The 20301-nt window shown below is 37.1% G+C and overlaps 2 protein-coding genes across 13 annotated transcripts in view; one reads left to right on the top strand and one right to left on the bottom strand.

The window, feature by feature from the left end:
* Rg (A kinase anchor protein rugose) overlaps nt 1–20301 on the bottom strand; it is a 317510-nt gene that overhangs the window by 248800 nt on the left and 48409 nt on the right. The gene's annotated exons all lie outside the window — the stretch shown is intronic.
* On the top strand, nt 16936–18655 carry LOC143902896 (uncharacterized). Of its 2 annotated transcripts, XM_077416117.1 has the most exons (5): nt 16936–17182; nt 17336–17489; nt 17623–17976; nt 18064–18249; nt 18352–18655. In XM_077416117.1, exons 3-5 carry the CDS (start codon nt 17958–17960, stop codon nt 18543–18545), a joined length of 399 nt encoding a protein of 132 aa, XP_077272243.1. In that variant the 5' UTR covers nt 16936–17182; nt 17336–17489; nt 17623–17957; the 3' UTR covers nt 18546–18655. The 2 variants fall into 2 exon arrangements, with proteins under 2 accessions (XP_077272243.1, XP_077272242.1); XM_077416116.1 differs by having other exon boundaries at nt 16936–17489.

Genomic DNA, 20301 nt, shown 5'->3' on the forward strand with positions numbered 1-20301 from the left:
GCCAGTAATTGTAGTTGTAAGCATGAGCGAAACGCAAGTGGAACAAAACAGCAGCAGGCTGCGGAGAAAACTAAAACGCAGTTTATTGAGAAAACTCTTGAGAGGGGAAAATACGTCAAAACCAGAAATTAAACGCGTACTGATTTATCGCTCGACTAGATCGATCGCCGGAACACTTTTTACTTCTCGCTGAATTTATTTTTTGCGTGATAAATATTAAAACAATAACTTTTCGACTTGATATTATTAATTCGTTAAACCGTAGCGAACTTATCTCCTGGAAACTTTGAACTTAGATTTTGAATTGAATTTTGAACTGAACAAGGATTTTGCCTGAAGAGATTGTCTTAATTGCAACGATCGTTGCAATTAAGACAATCCCTTCAGGCAAAATCCTTGTTCAGTTCAAAATTCAATTCAAAATCTAAGTTCAAAATGTCCAGAATTTGCATACCTAATCAATTCCATATCTAACACATTTACAAATAGAATCCCAATCTGCATGACTTAAAGCACAGACGATACACATTGTTTACTTTAATTTATTTTAGAATAATTTGATTACGGAGAATGATATAATTATGCCACAACACTTTTATTTTATCGTTTAAAATAAAGAATAATATTATTAATTATTTTAATTTTATTTATATTTCTCGCTCCTGTGTCACTGACGTATCAATCATTTTAACGATCATAATATACATAAGTGCGTAAGATGAGAAAATCAAACGTAACTTGTATTCTTTCGTATCTGGATGTGTTGCTAGATGAGAAAAGTTCTCGTTAAAAGTTACGTTTTGTGCATGTTGTTCTCTTCGGATTATTTATGTGTTATGTAAATTTTTGTTATGGATCCATATAAATCTTCAAAACCATTCAATTGGTTTTCTAACATTTAATCCATAAGTTGACTTATTTCTGCAGTATAATATATCACTTACGTTTTTGTACAATATTCAGTATCGCACGAAACTATTCGGAAAATATTCAATCAAGAATGATAAGTTTATATAATGAGCTACATACAAGTCTCTCGCATTTTAAATAAGAAAAACAAGTACTCTTTTTAAGTATTCTTCTTTTCCAGATAAATTAAAATCACACTCATATAGGTACATAGAGAAGTAAAATCACGTAACATATACACGGAAAATTTTCTCTTAAAATTTACCCTGAAATCATGGTAGTTGTAGGACAACATGTATCCACCAAGAATTTTATGCGAGCTATTCTGATTAATATCTACCATAATAAAAAATATTAATATCTATTACATTAAAATATAAAATATGTTTGATTAATTTTACTAAAATATATCTAAGAAATTTCAATAATTTTTCAAAATTTACCAATCTGCTTGGTAATTTTTATCACGTTGTTTGTAAAATGTCTTTTGTATATTTTAAAAATTTCTTGGTTGCCAAGTTTGTAGTAAATTTAAGAGTAAAATATAACATAAAATTCTCTTCGTGGATAAACATTTCTGTTTTCTTTTTCTGCTTGACTATTTTCTCATTCAATTTTATTGGCTTTATTTGTTAATTTTGCAATTAAATATTTTAAAATTAATATAAGATATTTCATACATTATTAGTCTATTTTTAAATATTTTACAAGTCTGAATATTGTTAAATAATTTATTTATAAAATGTTTCGGTATTAATCTGAAATTATATAAATAAACTTACATAGTTTGAAAAAGGGAAGCCAATAGAGAACTAGAAAATTCTTGATGATAAAATTCACAAATCGCCTTATTTCGCTTAGTGAAATGTAAATAATACAAAAATTTCAGAATATTGATTCGTCTAGATTAAAATTTCTCATATATGGAGCATTACTTTCATTAAAACTTATTCTAATTGTACATCACTAAACATTGTTGTTTACATTAGCGTTATAAAAAGATAAAAAAATCTGAATTTTAGCGACATTTGTCGAAGAAGAAAAACTAATCGAGAAAAATCCATTGTTCGTTTCTTATTATTCAATGTACCAGAATCAATCGAATTGTATCCGACCCAGTGGAAACTGGATTCCCCAAACGTTTTCTAATTTAATTCAAACCAATTGCACTTCTCTTGCTCAGACTTTTTACTAAATTTTTTCAAGCCAGAGAGTCGATCAAGTAATAATTGACTTAGGTAATTAATATTTTAAACAATATTTTTTTCCGCAAGTGTAATTATCGTATCCAGTCAGTGAATTTTTTTATTTGATATTTCGCGCAATTTATTCATCTGAAAGAATCGAAGCAATAGGGGATGATAATTATTAATTGCCTATTATTTTAAAATTAAGAGTACAGAGTAATAGAAATTATCGGATCGTAGAATTCTATTAACGAAGATGTATCAATTGTTTGTTCAATAATCGACTTATATAAGACGAGCGCATTGAACAAGATATATTTAACGGTATATTATATTTATTTTGCAGTACGTTATGTAATTATACTCACGATTTTTTGGGAATTTACTGGATATTACATCTTTGGTACCATCTTGATCCCTCCCTATGGATACATCTTATGATGAAAAAGATTAGTATATGGAGAGATAAGATTTATTCCAAAGAAGACGCGAGAATGTACCTAACATAGTTAATAAATTATTACAACTATAACTACTTAATGATAGTTATTAACATTTATTTATAGGTCTCTAATCGAGTTAACCGTTTTTAGTATCTCACTTGATACGTTTTTAAAACGCGATTCAAATAACAATTATGATATAACACTAATACGAGCCCGAGAAAAATGCGAATGTCCGACGCCTTTTCAATTATTTTATGTCGAAGTAATTTAATTTCACTGAAGAATGAGCCGTCACTCTCCGAAATATTACGGTTATGAGCAGCCCCGTGGAGAGTTAGTTTTAATGAATCTAATTACATCTTCGTACCTCTTGACGGAATAGCGCGGAACGGAATGAGTCGCCTAAGGATCTTTCGGTTTTACTCGCGGCTTTATTGCGGAAATAAAAACCAAACTTAACGTTGTATTCTATGGACAATCCCGCAGATAAAGTTTATTTGCAACGTTTGTTCGCGAGTTGTAGAGCGCATCATAAAGTTGCGCCAAGCTCCTTTTATAAGGAACGAAACGGTTAAAAATTGTCTTGATTATAATTCTAATAAAATTATGTTCTTGTAAGCCTTGCAATTATGTCTCTATGTAATCCATTAACGCTTGATCCTTTCTTATCGTTCATTATAATTAATGTAATGTAGGAAAACCTCGAGCTCAGGCTATCCGTAATTATCTAAGCATTTACGGAGATAATAAAACGTTAAGCAATTTTTCATCGACTGCAAACCAACACATCGTAAAATGTATCTCGTCGCAGATCACCAGTTCGTGAACCGGAGCAATACGTTCGCCCAACTGTATCGATCTGGAGTAATGCAAGCGCGTGGAATCCATTAGCCAGTAAGATACGTATATGTATCTAAAGTTAAGCGACCGGAAGCGCTTATGAGGCAGCGTGCGCATTCAAGATACTGGCATAACTTTACTTGCAAGACGGCGGCGCTCTACATTAGCGCCACGGTAATATTCGAGTTAACGAGATTCAAGAGCGGGCAAAGTGCACGTAAACAAGACACTCGACGTGATAGGAAAAGGGCCATCGATATATGAATCGCGTGCATCGACGGCTATGGATATAATAAACGTATAGAGATCCGCGAGGGCGATATATAACATTATAGGTGTGACGTTGCCATAGGGACGTTCACCTGTGCGAATCGATGCGAGATCGTGCGCCATCGATATCTGTACGTAAAAATTTTTGTATTTTCGTTTGTCGACAATATGCAAAAACCCCTACCCCATAAAACGGCTCCATAAAGCGAAAAGTCCACAAACATATTTCCATACCGTTCGATTCGGCGCTCCCATTAAAAAGAAAATTCGTTCATGCTAACCGGATCGCAATATACCGGAATGCCAAATAGCAATTCGTTATATTCCTCGATCGCCCGTGTGTACATAAACGTTATCGTATATCAACCATTACAAAAGCGCTTTACATATCATCCCGTGAAAAATAGTTATTGGTCGCAGTTTTAATCGCGACTCGATAAACGTGACGGACGCGGTTTTTCATGAAAATAAATTTATTCGACAACACTAATTTGATGTGAAATAGCCGTACGCAATGCAAACTCGAGCGATACGATCCATATGGATCGAGTCGATCGAAATTATTTCTGATGACATTACACCAGATACTCGCGCGTTTGGCATTGCAGGTAAGATAAAACCGGCAAAATTCCTGAATATATCATACACGACATACGAAACAGCCATTCGCGTGAATTTCGAATACCCATGGGCATGCGGTATTTCTCATGGGATTTCATACGGAATTTTATCGAGACGAAAGGTTCTGCCGTTGGAAGAAAAAATGACATCGCTCCCATCGTAAAACGCGGCGGTGTGATTTAAGCGAGCGGGCTGTGCCTCGGAAGCCTCGTCTCCGCGAAAGTTCGCCCCTTAGTTAGATTGCCGCGCTGTCAGAAAGTTCGCCCTTTCAAAAGATGTCTTTGGGGCGCAAGAAAATAATTTTAGCGAGACGAGGAGTGGTGCTCGAACAAGCGTTGCAACTCCGGCGGGACGGGGAGAGGGGTCGACACCCTATTACGCTCCGCCGCCACTATATCGGTCGCCCTGCGGGAAGTACATAGTGTGTGCAAGTGCATATGCTTGTATGCAATTGTGAACCTCCGGATATCTATAATACCCGCACGATCGCAATGGTCCGTACAGTCGATTGAGTCGATGAGATACACCATTTCGGCCGTGGCGGCGCGGCGCAGCAATTAGCCTAAATGCCCGCCGAACGGTAACTAAAAAATGGAGTAACCACGAAGTGTCACTGCCAACTGCCGTTTGTCCCGGGGAGTTTGCCTGAAATATCCTTGAAACGCGGTTTCGGAGTATGGTTCGGACACTCGCAATTGGGGAATGTTATACAGTCCCTTGGAGTTTTCATACGTGAAATCATAGAACTAGCGTGATATATGCTGTATATACAGTGAATGCGAAATATTTGTAACAGAGATAACTCCATTATTCTTTACATAACGAGCGATATCTTGGGAAATTAATGCGGAATAAAAGATATTTTTCTCTGAATAGAAGCGGAAAGAGTCTCTTATATAAAGTCACGTTTCGATCCATGCACTGCTTCGACTTCTCTTCAATGGTAACAATAATTGGTATTTCTTTTATTATGATTTTTCTATTGATTCACAACAATATTCACGCTTTTAACTTCAGCATAATTGCGATGAAGCGTGTCGCGCAAAAACACCTGAAGAAGAAGAGTCTTGTCCTACTTGTTGCTGAGTACTTCCACGCGATAGGGAGCTCATGGCGCAATTTCTCCGCGAATTTAACAAATATAAGAACGCGCGTATCTCTGACGGAATAAAGTTCCATCGAGATGTCATTTCTGTATTCTCGGCGTTACTCTCGCGTTTCGTTTTCTCCTATCTCGTGTATATGTATGGAAATATGCTGCAATCTCTCTCTCTACAGCAGCCGCCTCCAAAAGATCTAAAAAACATGCAATTGGACTAGAACATAACTTGATACACGTTCTCGAAATAAAGTTGGCAAGCTAATTATGCAATCCGCTTTAAGGATCTCGGTATGAAACCTTTGAAACGCAACACTGGCACTTTTGTTACGTCTCGTGTTATTAGTATCCTCTGCAAGAAATACAAGAGCACGGTGTAGAAATGAATATGAGAATATGATTACCGCGGCGTCACTTACAATGTCATTTACGAGACAATGAAAATCTACTTCTTTCGCGCGGAATCGATTCCGCAGTTAGAGACAAGTTTAGCGAGAGATTTAAGGTCAATCGATTACGCGGCAAAGAAGAGATACCTATATCTTATCGATATATCCACACCTCTCTCAGGAAGACTCACGACGCGGATGACAAGAAAGGAATTGCCGAAAAAATTTCAACCAACGAGGATCCGCTTTTATTTCAACGGAAAAGACAACCCATTGAATACTTTACGATTTTCCAAATGGATGAAGAATGAACACTCGATAGAACGTGAGGATTTTACTACGCGAAGCATAAATGTCTGATGCGGCATGTATGTCGGAAGAATTATTTCTCTAAGCATGAAAACGTTCGAACGCGGAAAATGGACGGATTTACATACGGAATCACTCCTCCAATGATGCTTCAGTTTAAATATAAAGCGCAAGGCTTTCCAGGAGAATGCTACTATATATAGACTATGTATTAATAATGCTCTCGCTAACATTCTGCGACGAGACACGGGACATGAACAGACACCGTTTCTTGTTTCGAATGTAAAAGATTAACGATATTCTGACATCTAATAATCATTTCGGTGTACACACAAGAGGACGAAGAGGGAAGAGTCGGACAAAATAATCTGTGGGAATATACATAGTATTTGTGCGCAAGACAATTCTATCGCGGGGGCTTTAGGGATTAAATCAGCGTCCATCAACGCGACACGTCGATACGAAAGAATAACGGTATGACGTGCCTGCGGCGCGAGCACAGGTCGCACAGGCCAATCGTAAAAGCAATGCTATTCTTTCGCGGATAAACATCGACCTTCGTAAAATGCATCGCTTTTCGTCAACAAAAATGCAATCAAAATTAACAATAGGCACGCTGCGGCCGCGACAATTTTACTCGCAAAGTAACGAACTATTTTTGTCGATGGACTATTTTGATACAATGGTAATGCAGTTTGTACGACTATAGTGATATCGAAAACTAATACATTCATTTTGCAGCAGAATTTAATAAAACTTCGCTGGAAAAAAATATTAAAAATTAGAATAAAAATGCAATTTCAGATTCTATTTTAAACAAAAATAAAGAAAGAAGAGGTAAATTCGTAGTATAGTAACAATTACAAATTGAAATTTGTTATTTATATTTTGCTACAAAGCATCTATTTTAGAAATTTAGGAATAGACAGGTTTCAACTATTTCGTTTCATAGCCATATAACTATGTATTATGAATCATGAAATAAAGTATTACCGCTCTCTACATTTTCATATCTGTAAATACATATTAATTTATATAGTCTTACATAGACAGCTGTAAATATTTCACACTTGTATAGATAGCACGTATTTTTGTATGTAGGTATTTAAAAACTTTTCGATAATGTATGTAAAATATCATTTTTCATTTAGCGTTATTATCACATCGGTTTGATGTGATAAAAGTTATCATAAATAAGAGCTCGTAGAATTATAACTTTCCTGATTTTAGAGGAATTTATTAAAAATATATATAAAAATAGATTTTTATTATATATAAATAATATAACGTTGTAATGCAAATTAGTATACACAGTCGCAATAAAAATAACACGTAGAAACATTCTTATACGTTTTCAAAATGTCAAAATGTTTTTATAAATCGATTTGTAACATGCACAAAAATATAAAGAAATATTTTTCAAAACTATTAAGTATAATTTCGAAATGAAAGGATTAAAATCATAAAAAATTTAATTTTTCCCATTAGAAGCTATATTTCCGAATGCGTTTTAATTTTTAATAACAAAAAATCACAGTTATCCTGGAGTATAATGAAATAATGTAAAAAATTCCGCAAATTGCATAAATAAAGTATAAAATAAAGTATGAAAGCCGAAATTCTCCATCTCTCGACGTGATCGATCTTGCGGCTCACGTCGCGTGCATTTATTTTCCGCGGCAATAGCGGCAGCATCGGCTGCGAATGAACTAAAGCATGCTCGAATAAATAGACGAAGTGCATCACGGAGTGCAGGCACGAAGGAGTTTTGAACATACGCACGTTATCGAACGGAATTCCATGCGAAACGCGCAGAAACGCGTTTCGCGCGGCACTCGAAGTACGTCAATAGTACTCTTATTCTCTCTCGTTTTCTCTTTCTCTCTCGAGTTCGACTAGCGGTAACCTGTTCTTAACAATTAGTGTCTTTTAACGTACGCAATTATAGCGGGTTCGCGAATTTATTTCCGGAACCGACGACGTACGTGCGAGACCTCAGATGTATTAAAAATTGACCTTCGCGGCCCAATTAGAGCCGAAACGAAGTACAGACATTAGCGAGCGAGTCAATCCCCAGAGGCACTTTTCACTTCTCAGACTCCGTCTTGTAACGACGATGTTGGCCCAGGTATATAGACGTCGCTGAAACGCGCTTTCGAATGCACCGCGTCGTTCCGCTACTCTCCCCCTTTTCCCCTCTCACTTCCGCTCTTTTGGGGGTAACACTCCGGATTACTTCATTCTCTCCTTCGTTCCTCTGGCCGTTGCCCAGGAACGATCCTCGTTGCATTCTACCCGCAGAATCCCATTGGCTTTTGACGGTACTAGTAGCTACGTTTTCGCAAGAACCTTGCGATTTCCTTCTTCCTCTCTCCCTCTCTCTCTCTCTCTCTTTCCCTCTCTATTTCGGTCCGCGTCACTCTCCCCAAGTTCTCCGGTCGGCTTTCACCCTCAGGGAGTTACCGTCATTTCTCTTATACGCGTTCTTGTCCTTTCTCTATCGCTCTCATGCGACGCCAAATTATCTCGACGTAACGGGTGCAGCTCGGCGGCGCCTGTTTCAAGCTAATAGCCGGGATTTTCCGAAAATTTATCGGTCCATGCTTGTGAAACTTCCAGCCGAACGGCTACAGGGACGATGCGAAATTCAGCTTACGAATTACCAATACCACCTGTGAGGCTCGTCCAACTTCGTCCGGCGATATGTCCTTCTCGACCGCGCGTTGGTTTACGGGCAGCTTATCGCGTCTCCAATAGAGAAGCGTGATGTAACGGGCTCGCACGCTTGAAGAGTCACATCGGACTTGTTAGCGAGTGTTCTGCGGATTCGCCGGGTAATACTATGGCTAGCTCAAATCCCGCAATAAGAACTCGATGGTTTCAGCTTCGAGAGATCAATTTTTGTTTAGAGCGAAAAAAATATTTGTTTACTTCTTCTTGGTAATATTGATTAAATTCTAATTAATTTTCGCACAAGAATAATAAAATAACGTATTTATAAGGGTGTACTTCTCGCAGTGATCAAAGATTTAGATAACGAAATAATTGAAAGTGCTTTACACTCCGACGTTAGGGGAGACCGGGGCTCGTTGGCAATGCGTTCCGTTTATGTATTTATAGCAAAAAAAAAACAATAAAAAAGTTATCACAAAATATCTCTCATATGACATAGATACTTTTCCCAAAGTTTTATTTTAATCAAACAAGTATTACAATAAAAAAAGAGAAAACTCTGATTCAAAAGGTGGCAAAAGTAAATTTTCAAGCGTTTTAAAATATCGTATTAACGTTCTTCAGCTTGAGAAGTAAATCATAGTGACGTATCATTAGTTAAAACAAAATTTCTGTTACTATACGACATGTTATTTTGACTAACAACAGTAATTTATTGTAATAAATGACTAAAATAAAACGTACGTAGTGATGGGGTATGTTGGCTCATATCAAGACACGCTTAGCAAGACTTGTTGTTGCCGCGTGAGACCTGTTTGAGCATTGCAACCTACAATGCTGACAGAAGCTAGATATATATTTATATTTATATTCATATTTTTATGTTGAAGAAAGCTACAACTAAAATAGTTTACAATTGTTTTTCTGCAACAGTATTTTGCTATTCGATCATTACAAAATAACTTTAAAAGATACAATCTTTATCAAGAAGTACCTATCTGTTACCCGTTTTGTTTTCTATTACGTTTTCATTAATTTAACACGGACTTTTGTCGCATAGCCAACTTACTCTACTATCGGGGCAAGTTAGCTATACAATGCAGCATGTTCGTATTTCACTTGTTACAAAGAAACTATACAGTATACAGAAGCGTTCCTGGCATGAAAATGTAAAGAAAGGTTCTCTCTATCATATATTAGTAAGTTTAATCATGATAATTAGTTGTATAAAAACTCAAACGCCGAAATTGTGAAAACGGTGCCAACGAGCCCCGGTCTTCCCTACTTCACGTTTCTATATTATCGCACGCGCGCGCACACACACACAGTTAGGTTTCATTAATAATAAAAATTCACTTTGTAACAAAGCAGAGCGCGGTAATGGTTGCTGAATTGCCACGAAATGGGATCATTCATCACCGACCACACAGAGCTGTGGAAATTTTTCAAATTTTCACATGCTCTTACATTTCCGATAATTACATTTCGGTTTACATTCCGAAGCAATATCGACTGAAGTAGATGAATCCATTACGTCGTTGGTCAGCTCAAACGGCCGCGGCTATTAAATCGCCCGATCATGAGTATGATTCCGCGTTATCATTGTAAACGTTGATTTGTAAAAGTAATAAAATTCAATTATTTTTCATGATTTTTTTATTTAAGATTATCTTTTGACCACACACGATGTATATTTCTGCTAGCAAAACTGTTTCATATTTGTAACATATTATACGTCCGTAAATTATTAAAAGATGGACCATACGTGCAGCCATTCTATTATGTTATGTAATAATCCGCGAGACAAACAGGCGGCCACGAGTGCTATATAGTTATTCAATGCTAAAGTGAAAATACCTGCGCGTTTCACTGAGATGCAATGGGGTCTAAAGTGACCGCAACGCTGCACACACAGCTCTCGTGTAACCAGTATTAAGTGCATTTTTTTTTGCGTGGCATTTGCAAAAATTTCGACGACATAATTATTTTTTAATTTTGAAATGTTTTTATATATCGTTTTGATTGAATTATTTCAAAAATTGCGACAATAAAATAAAAATAAAACCATAAATATTTTTTTAATGTTTAAAATTTTAAATATCTTGTCGTATTGCACGGGTTACAAATACTGAAACATGAGTATTTTTGCTATTGTAATAAAAATCAGTTAGTATAAGTAATAAATTTACGCAAGTAACCTGCGTATTATATACGAGTGAAAAAGGAAGTTTTACTGATTTAAGCGCCAATCATATTTATTCCTGCCGATATATCGTTGTCAGTCACTTATAATGGCCTGATAACGGAAAGTATATGTATACTTAGGCTCGTGAAAAAAGGGAGACGTAGGAACTGGGAAAGGACGAAGGAAGAGCGAAGTACAAAAGATGAGTATGAAAAGAGCGAGACGAGTGAATAGAGTTTAAGAGGCTCTTGCGCGAGCCGTCTAGCTATTCAATAAATACTCATAATCTTTCCAAAATTAAGGCAATACGTTTCCACCGTTAATGCGAGCACGCGTCTGAGTACCGAGAGAAGAACTTATTACGCAAACGAAATTCTCCCTCCTAACGACCGAGTTTCAATAATCAGCTTTCTCTAGAGGTGAAATTGGAAATGCCCCGTAGGAAAGCTCGTAAAGTTTAAGCTCGCGATGCGAGCGCATTGACGGATTAATGTTCCAAGCTTCATATTATAAGCTTCCATTATTTAAAAAATATTATACTTTACGAAGTGCCAGAGATACAGCGATACGTTAATTGAGTATACAACTCAAAATCGCTTAAATATTCTTAATTAATGTCACTGCTTATAAATTTTTCGAAATTCGAGGAATGGAAGAATAAATTATGTCCGATGCAACCATTTAATTACGACGCTCATAAAAACATTATTTACAAATAACACAAATCGCAGTATCAAAAGTATTGTACCTGCGCAATACCTAAAGATAGAAACAGTATCTTACAAAAAAAACTTGTAGATGCTTCGTATAATGTCTGTGCCGCAGTCGTTGCAATGTGATTTGCCGAGTGCAATCACGCCGTACGATTTGCCGAACAGGATATGTTCTTCGCAATTCAGCTCTGTTTGAACAAAAAGTGTCGTTGTCGAGCAGAACGAGGGATTCGGCGAACAATGACGCCAGGCTGCATGGGACGGCGCATATGGTCACGTCACGCTTTTGACGCGGTTTCTACCTAACGGATAGAGGCAGAGCCCTATTGTCATACGGACCGTTCCACGCGGTTGTTTCACTTACGTCGTCTCCGGATTTCGTTTACCGAGCCAGACGCACACACAAACGTACCGCTCCGTTTTCGTACTCCACGCGATAATATAAATCACAACGCTAAGCTGTCCGTAACTGTCCTTTCTGCCGCACAAAGCGGTATACTGAGCGGTATAACATCAGGTACTTGTGTACGAGAACTAACGAAATATCATATTCCCAAACATTTCGTTAATTAGTCTGTCGTATAATGTACGAGAGCGTATATTTCGAAATATTTTTACAAATGGACCATCCATCTCGTAAATTTGTCTTTTCTTCAAAGGTAGATGATAAAAAACAATTGTAACAGTACTCGTATAACTGTACTCAACTGTTTTTATTATCATTTATTTTGTTTTAATACCGGCGCATGTGCGGGCGTGACTCCGTTTTAATTAAATCAGAACGAAATAAAGAACGTGAAGAATAGGGGCAATCCATTTTCCGTAATAAAAGTCAGATACAGACGGGAAACGCGCACTGGCACGCTGCTACAAAATGCTATATACAAAGGCCGAAATATCGTGTATCGCGCATTAATGTTTTTGCAAGCCGGCCGCGGAGCCGACGTCAGCTCATATCGCAACTTCGTGCCCGCGCGAGCTATATTGTTCCCATGAATACAATTCATCACAGATTACATTGCGCGATGCATACAGATGCCGGGACGGATTATACTTTCCGAATACATGTATACGTGCGGCGCCGGAACACGGCGCGGCGACGGCTACGCCTCGCATCCATCCGATACAGACAAGAGGGTGGCGGCGCGACGCGCGACGGTGGGCTTTCTTTCGCATTTTATTTTGTGGGATTACGCGCGCGTAAAGTTACGGCGGGGAGGATCTCAACGATCCCGGAGTTGGCTTCTTTACGAAGAATAGTGAAATTACGCGCTTTAACTCCTCCTAAGACGTGCCTCTTGCACAGGATCACAGACTGTGGTGGGGACCGGCGTGGTGGCGTGGAGCGGCGCTTCGTTCCCCACTCGCCAAGATTAAAACTTCGGGAACTCCGAAATTTAATACAGGAAAAGTTGTCGAACGCGTAAGAAACGCGATATTCTTCCTTTCCATGCTCAACACGCTCCCGTCATAGTTTTATCATTACCATTATATTATAGAATATCAGACATAAGGCACGAGGTAGCGAAATAAAATACCTAAAACTGTCATCAAAAGAAGCTTCCAATGGACAAAAATCGATAAACAAGCGACGTTGTGATTTAACAGATAAAGATGCCGATGTATAATTATACTTTTTAAAAATTAGCGTTTCTGTAACGATAAAATAAAATATTGAAATATTTAAGAAGTTACTACTAAATTAATATTATATGATGTTTTATTGAAAATTATTATCTAATATTCACATGTTTTGTACGTGTATATAATAATGCAAATTAGAGAATAATTTTATGATGATTAATTTAATCGATGATATAATTCAACAAATGTAATAATTACATGTGTCACAGTCACAATCCTATTACGGTTATAATTTACGCTTGCCAAGCTCTGTTTTATTTTATCTCTATTAATTGGATTAATGAACGATTCAATGTGTTTTAACATAACGAAATAGAAACGCAAGCGATTCAGGCATTTGACACAGTCGATCGATTGACATTAATGAAAATGTCAAAACGTCATGTTTCACGTAAGCAAACTAAAATGTCGTGTGACTTTCTTGTTCCAAGATTCTCTAGTCAGTTACGTGTTCGACGAACCTCCTACGTGTTACACTCAACGATTATTTTTAAGAAAAAACGAGAATCGCAAATGTTAGGAAAAACAAACAAACTATAGGAGAGCTACAGCTGCACTAGCAAAATGTTCAAACTGTAAGTGTCATTCAGAAAAGTGCACCGATAAAGTGAATCATTTCCTCGATACGGAAAACCATTTTTCCCGCTCTCCCGTCCCCTCTCGTTCTCGGTCCTCTACCGAAGTACATCATAACAATACAGCATTCGATAGCAAGAGATTACCTCGCGCTAAGGTAAACGGCCCAGTTATAGGCACCTTTATAGCAGCGGCCCTGATTTTCTATTATTTACGAACGCGATATATTGTTAAACCCCAAACAAACTATTTTAACACGTGCATTAAAGCTTTCTGAGTAAGATTCACCTATATTTTTAGTTAAATCATTCAGTTCTAATAAATAAATAATTATTTTTATAATGCTCGTTACTGCCGGCGTTTTTGGCACTATCGAAGTGCTCTGCCGCACTTTATGGCACCAACGGGCCCAATTTTCGGCACTTCGAGACGTCACAGTTACTTAAATTGTCCTGCGTATAATTTTAGCTGTTTATAATAATCAATGTTTAATTACTAATTAGCTCTCTTGTAGGTATTATATTTTGCCAACCTCTATGCAAAAACTACATATAATATAAGATATATGAGATAAATTAGCTACCTTCGAAGAGTCCAAAGTCTCCATCACTTTTTTCTCTATCTGTGCTTACTCTGTTACAACAGATTTTTTATATATTACATTAAAATACAAAAAATAAGACAGGTGAAAATAAAACACAGAAAACAAACTTTATCTGTAGCGTAAAAAAAGTGTCAAAATGTGTTGAATAATTAATAAATTTCAAACAAATTTCATAAAAATTCATTAGAATTATTTTTTTCATAAAAAATGTTTTTTATCATAAATTTTTGAGTTACAAGTATCAATAAATCTACCTCAATTTCTAGAATAATAAAGCAAAATTGATGATGCAACATATTACAAACTCTGTGCCAAAAAGTGAAACATAACCTTCATTACGTGACGCACTTCTTGGCATCGGGAATTTAAGGGAAAAACTAACATACAGATAAACTATTACTTATCTAATCGATAATGTGATTCGTGCTGAACATGTTCATATAACCATTATGACGTTTTAATACTTACATAATACTAAAAATCAGCAGTTTGACGTTCGCTACCACTAAGGTGTGTCACCTAGGAATGCCTTTCGGGAGCCACTGAAACGCGCGAGTCGCCCCATTCACTGTCGGTAATTTAAGTACGAAACATTTAAAAAAAAGTGTTTATGCAATAATCAACAGTAAAAAACGCTCTTTAATTTGCTTGTAATTTTTTTAATATTTGACGAAAACTTTATTTATTACAAATATAAATGTACCGTCGGTGCCGGAAACTAGAACAGTGCCTGTAACTGGGCCGTTTACCTTACCACGCCGCTGAAAATACCATCACCGCAATCGCGCGACGCCGCGCGCCATCGCATACTCCGTCGCCCGAAAAGACGTTCAATTTTAATGGGAAACTCAACCCTGCGCGCGCCGTTCATCGCGGTGAGTTGGGGGAGTCGTAGGAAAATTGAGAACAGGTAGTCGGAAAAATAAATAAGACAAACGCGGTAATGGCTGGTAGAAGAGTGTCTGCGGGTAGAACAAGCTTGTTGAGAAGTGAGGAGCTTCGACTTCGAGAGAGGAACTCAACAAAGTGAGAAAACTTGTAGCGAAAAGAACGAGCCTCAAACGCGAGCAAGTATGCCGACGCTGGCTTTCTATATACAGCGATAAAACATTTCGACATGATCGAGAGAAGTCGAATAAATTCTTAACGCTTCTGAGTACATCCTCGTAACTTCGTTGTTATGCACTTTTACCTTCATGGACATTTTCTTTTGTGAACGCAAATATGTATGATCCTGTTGTATCGCACTGAAGTTCCCGATCGTATTGCGAAGGATGAAGATACGTAGAAAATGCATTTTCCTCATTCGCGTGTAACAACGACGGCGCGGACGTACGCGTGCAGGGAAGAAAGCCATTTGTCTTGATGCAACGTCTGTGACATTCGTTCTTCGCGGGCCCGCCCTTCCTTCCCGCGAACGTCTGGAAGAGATCTCGCGGCGCGCGGCGCTACACCCCATCGAAGCTTACAATGCTAGGGATTCTACAATGCTAAGAAGAATATAACTACCTCCGGAACTACGCCGCCGTCGGAATCTTACAAAAGTCCTAGCGTCATATAGAATTGATGAAAAATATATGAGATTCCGACGTTGACAAATCCTCGGCGATACCGCGCATTGAAACTGCAAATATTTCGCTCGGGAAACATCTTCCTGTCCAACGATTTCCCTTCTCCTGCAGCGCGCAATCCACTTTGATGTCTTTTGAAAACTACACCGCGAGGAAAATCTATGTTAAAATGGTAAACGTCTCTTTTGATCGAATCTCGGGAAAATTCGAATATAGTTTTCGTGAGCGTGGGACGGCGATACGATCGTATAATATCCGCGCGACGTGCGATTGAATTTATAAGAGACCGCAGTGGCGGCCTCGAATATATCTCTCTTTCGGATCGAGGAAAATGGGGAAAGGCGGCGAGACCGCGAGGTGGGCGCAATTTATTTTCACCGACTACCACCATTGTGCATTCCGATCGCCCCAATTTCTTTCGTTGTGTTTTCTCCGCCCGCTTTCTCTTTCTCATCGATCTCGCTTCTCGCAAAAAGGGCATTCGCTCTCCAATCGAAAGCCGTTTCGGTGATTCCGGCAGTGCGCAGTTCTCGATCACGTAGTAAATTCCGGTAAAACCGGTAAAATTAGTGTTTAGTTAATGAATACAAAACAGGTTGCAAAGCAATCAGCCGAGCTCGACACTAATACAGCGACTTCCGTGATCGATTTTCCTTCTCGAAACGGGTCGATAATGCTCACGAGGAGCGGCAAATTGAATTAAATCTGTCGACGTTTCTTTCATTTAATGATTTTCCGTATTTCGCGACTGCGAAACAGAGTATTATATTAATTTCAAGTCGCCTCCGAGCCCCAGCCTTCATTTCCATCTCATTAGAAAACATCTTCGCTTGAAAAGCGAATACTTGACGAGCGCGCTGCTTGTTTTCGTCGCGGAAAAATTTCAATCGCGAGTTAAGGTAAAAGTACCAATGACGGGCCACTGCCCATTACCTGGCCATTGATGGGGGATTTATTTTTTATTAAGTTTTTTAAATAAAATTGGAAACGTATTTTTACTGATTAATATAATTTGACTATTTAGTTTCTTATATTAAAAATTGTGCTATTTAAAACTTTGTTTAAGATACTAAAAAAAATACTTGAATACTGATACTTAAGTGTATCGTGAGTTTCAATAGATTTCTTACGGAATGGCTAAGAGAAGTAAGATACTGGTTAAGCCTATAATTATCGAAATAATAAGTTTTTCTGTACGAGAAAAAGCAATATAGAATCTTAAACATATTTATAATAAATAAAAAGTAACAAATTGCACATGTAAGTTATTTTTGTATAAATATTTACGTGGCTATCTAGTGGTACGTGGAAATCTTGTTTGCCCAATAACTAACCGACTGGCTAGTTATCGGTCGAATCGCCGCGATATGTGCTCACTTCTGTGCTGTAGTACCTAGCCGTAACATCTGTTCAAGTTTGAATGATCTGTGTGCACAGTTTTCGTACGAAAATCGTAAGTAAACTTATTTTTAACATTAGTTCTAGCAATATCATATTACATTATACATGTTTTTCAAGTTTTTTTGTTTATTTTTCTACATGTTGTATATATAACCTCCAAAATTTGTTTACTTTCTCTATTACAGAAAACGTAAGATGGGCAAGGAAAAAAAGAAAAGAAGTCGATCAAAAACAGTGTATGAAAAGAAATACACACAAGATGTACGTAATGCGTTAAAAGCAGTAAAAAAGGGCATGTCGACACGAAGGGCTGCTGCTACATTCAAAGTACCAAGAAGTACTTTGTACGCAAAACACAAAGGTATCCTTCCAGTCGAAGGTGTGAAAGGTGTGTAGAAATGACTGAAAATGTCACGAAAAGTCATAACGTTATGCCTGAAGGGCTGCAACCAAATGTAAATATAGATGAGCAAACTTCCAATATACCAGTCCTGTAACAGATAATTTGATTCAAAACCAGATGTCTGATGAACTTCAAGGTTTGTACAATAGTATTAAATACAATATTTTAAAACTTGAAATCTAAATTAACACAAGTAACTTAATTATTTTTATATTTGTTATAGATGATCAGAATTCGAATGTAAGTGAAAGCGGTGTGATAACTGTAGAAATGACTGAAAATGTCACGAAAAGTCATAGCGTTATGCCTGAAGGGCTGCAACCAAATGTAAATATAGACGAGAAAATTTCCAATACCAGTCCTGTAACAGAAAATTTGATTCAAAACCAGATGTCTGATGAACTTCAAGGTTTGTATATACAATTCTAAGATTTTGTATTATATTAGTTTATAATTTTTTATAACAAGTTTCTTCTTACATATGTTCATACTAAAACCAACGAAAATGAAGCAATGGAGAACATTCCATCACCATTTAGAAAATCTCTGGTTTGGCCTGCAGATATTATGAAAAATAAGAAAAATAAGAAAAAGCCGGCTAGAAAAGTCTCCACCGACTTCCGAAGAGTGGCAAAAGCAACAATTACAAATACAAGAAGAAAAGTTAAGAAAGCAAAAAGAGATCGAAGAACGAAAAAAGCTTAGAGAAGAAGCGAAAAAAAGAAAGGCCGAAGAAAAGCAAATCAAAAAGGCTGCACTTGAAGAGAAAAAGAAGTTGGATCAAGAGATTAAAAGATTGATGGCGCAAAAAAAAAGATTAGAATCAAACAAGAAAAAGTTGATTAAATATTACACTTTTTTTTAAGTACTTTGAATCTATTGCCAAAGATTCTGTGCAACATCTGTTTTTATAAAGTTTTATTTAAATTCATTGAGAGAGAATAAGTTAAAATAATAAATTAATATAATAAGGTAAAATAAAAAATTATAATAATATAGGTATTATATTGTTCTTAGATTTAAAACTAAAAAAACGTTTACTTATAACTACGAAATTACAAAACTGTTTACTTTTAATTTACTAAATTTATAGAAAATTGAATTATTTGTTCGAAATTATAATACATAAAAAATTGTTTATCAAACAAAATAAACATTTCTGGTGTTTATTTTATTACCTTTTAAGTGTTTGCGTTCGACAAGATAAAATTTTATTTATTAAAATTATTTTTAATACACACTATAAAAGTTATGGTCAGTTACTAGGACCTCAAAAATTAGACACTGGGACACCCATTTTTGACCGGCCATGTATTGGGACATTAGGTCTATTATTATTTCTGTTTATAATTAATTTACTATCGCACAAAATGTTGTTTTTTTTGTGCTTGTTTGATAGAAAACAGTATAATCTTTCGATATATAGACATTTTCTTATTATAAAATTGATTTTGTGCATTACATTAAAAAAAAAATGTCTTGGTATGCTTAAACGGCCAGGTATTGGTACTTTTACCTTAATATTCTCTATGTCGCATAAAGGGGAACGATGGCAGACGGTCCGACGATAAGAGGCGGCGACAGTAGGTATCGCGAGAAAACGACAAAGAGACGGGGAAACTGAGATAAAAAGTAAGAATCGTGCACACGCGGATGAAGATGTCATCTGGCGCTGAAGGGAAAGAAAAGTGATTAAAGGATAACCGGCGAGCACTACATCCACTCTATCCGTCTGAGCCTGTAACGATCCGGCGAGGTTTCGCCTAATTAATTTTCCTTGCCGGGCTAAGAGCGCGCGCGGTCGATACAAGAGCCCTCCATGGAAATCGTCGCGATATCCGACGTTTCAATATCGCGGCGAATGATTATCCTTTCTCGTTATCTTCAGACGTTATTTAAAATCCTTCGTGAGCTCAGTTACACACCGGCTGTGCGCCACCCCGCTCTAATGGGAAGAGAAGAGAGTAGCCGTATTCCGTTGGTTCCGTATTCGGATCATTATATTTCGCTGGCGCGAGAAATGGTGCGCGTTCGCGTGTAATCGCGGCAACGGAAAACACGTTTGGCGACCGCTGATAAATCAACAGAGAGACAGTGAGAGTGCCTGTTACGTGGAAACGTGTTCGCGGTAGCGGCTAGAAATCGGAGGAGCGGACAAACGAGAAATTTAATCTGACGACAATAACGATGTAAAATAAAAAAAAGAAGAGCGAGAGAGATATGTCGTATATCTCTTCTGTGATACGCAATTGTTCAGTGGCGTGCGTATGTACATCCCGTTTGCGCGCCACAATGGTATCGCAAAGTCATGTTCTTATCCTTCGGTTCAGCAATAAAGGGAAATTCTTGGAAAAGCATACAAAGACCGAGATCGCCGCGAATTAATGGCTTGCACTGACTTCCGTTGTAAAGCATCTCGGAATAAGCTTTCAGCCGTTCGGCTTTTCTAGACGTAAAGAAA

Source organism: Temnothorax americanus, unplaced genomic scaffold (genome assembly GCF_048541705.1).
Source record: "Temnothorax americanus isolate GAGA-0224 unplaced genomic scaffold, ASM4854170v1 Scaffold41, whole genome shotgun sequence".
In the NCBI taxonomy this organism is placed as follows: Eukaryota; Metazoa; Arthropoda; class Insecta; order Hymenoptera; family Formicidae; genus Temnothorax; species Temnothorax americanus.

Excerpts from the sequence above, each read along its gene's own strand:
- LOC143902896 (XM_077416116.1), top strand. Across the intron at positions 18,250-18,351 it reads GATGTCTGATGAACTTCAAG|CAATGGAGAACATTCCATCA; the intron begins GTTTGTATATAC and ends ACGAAAATGAAG.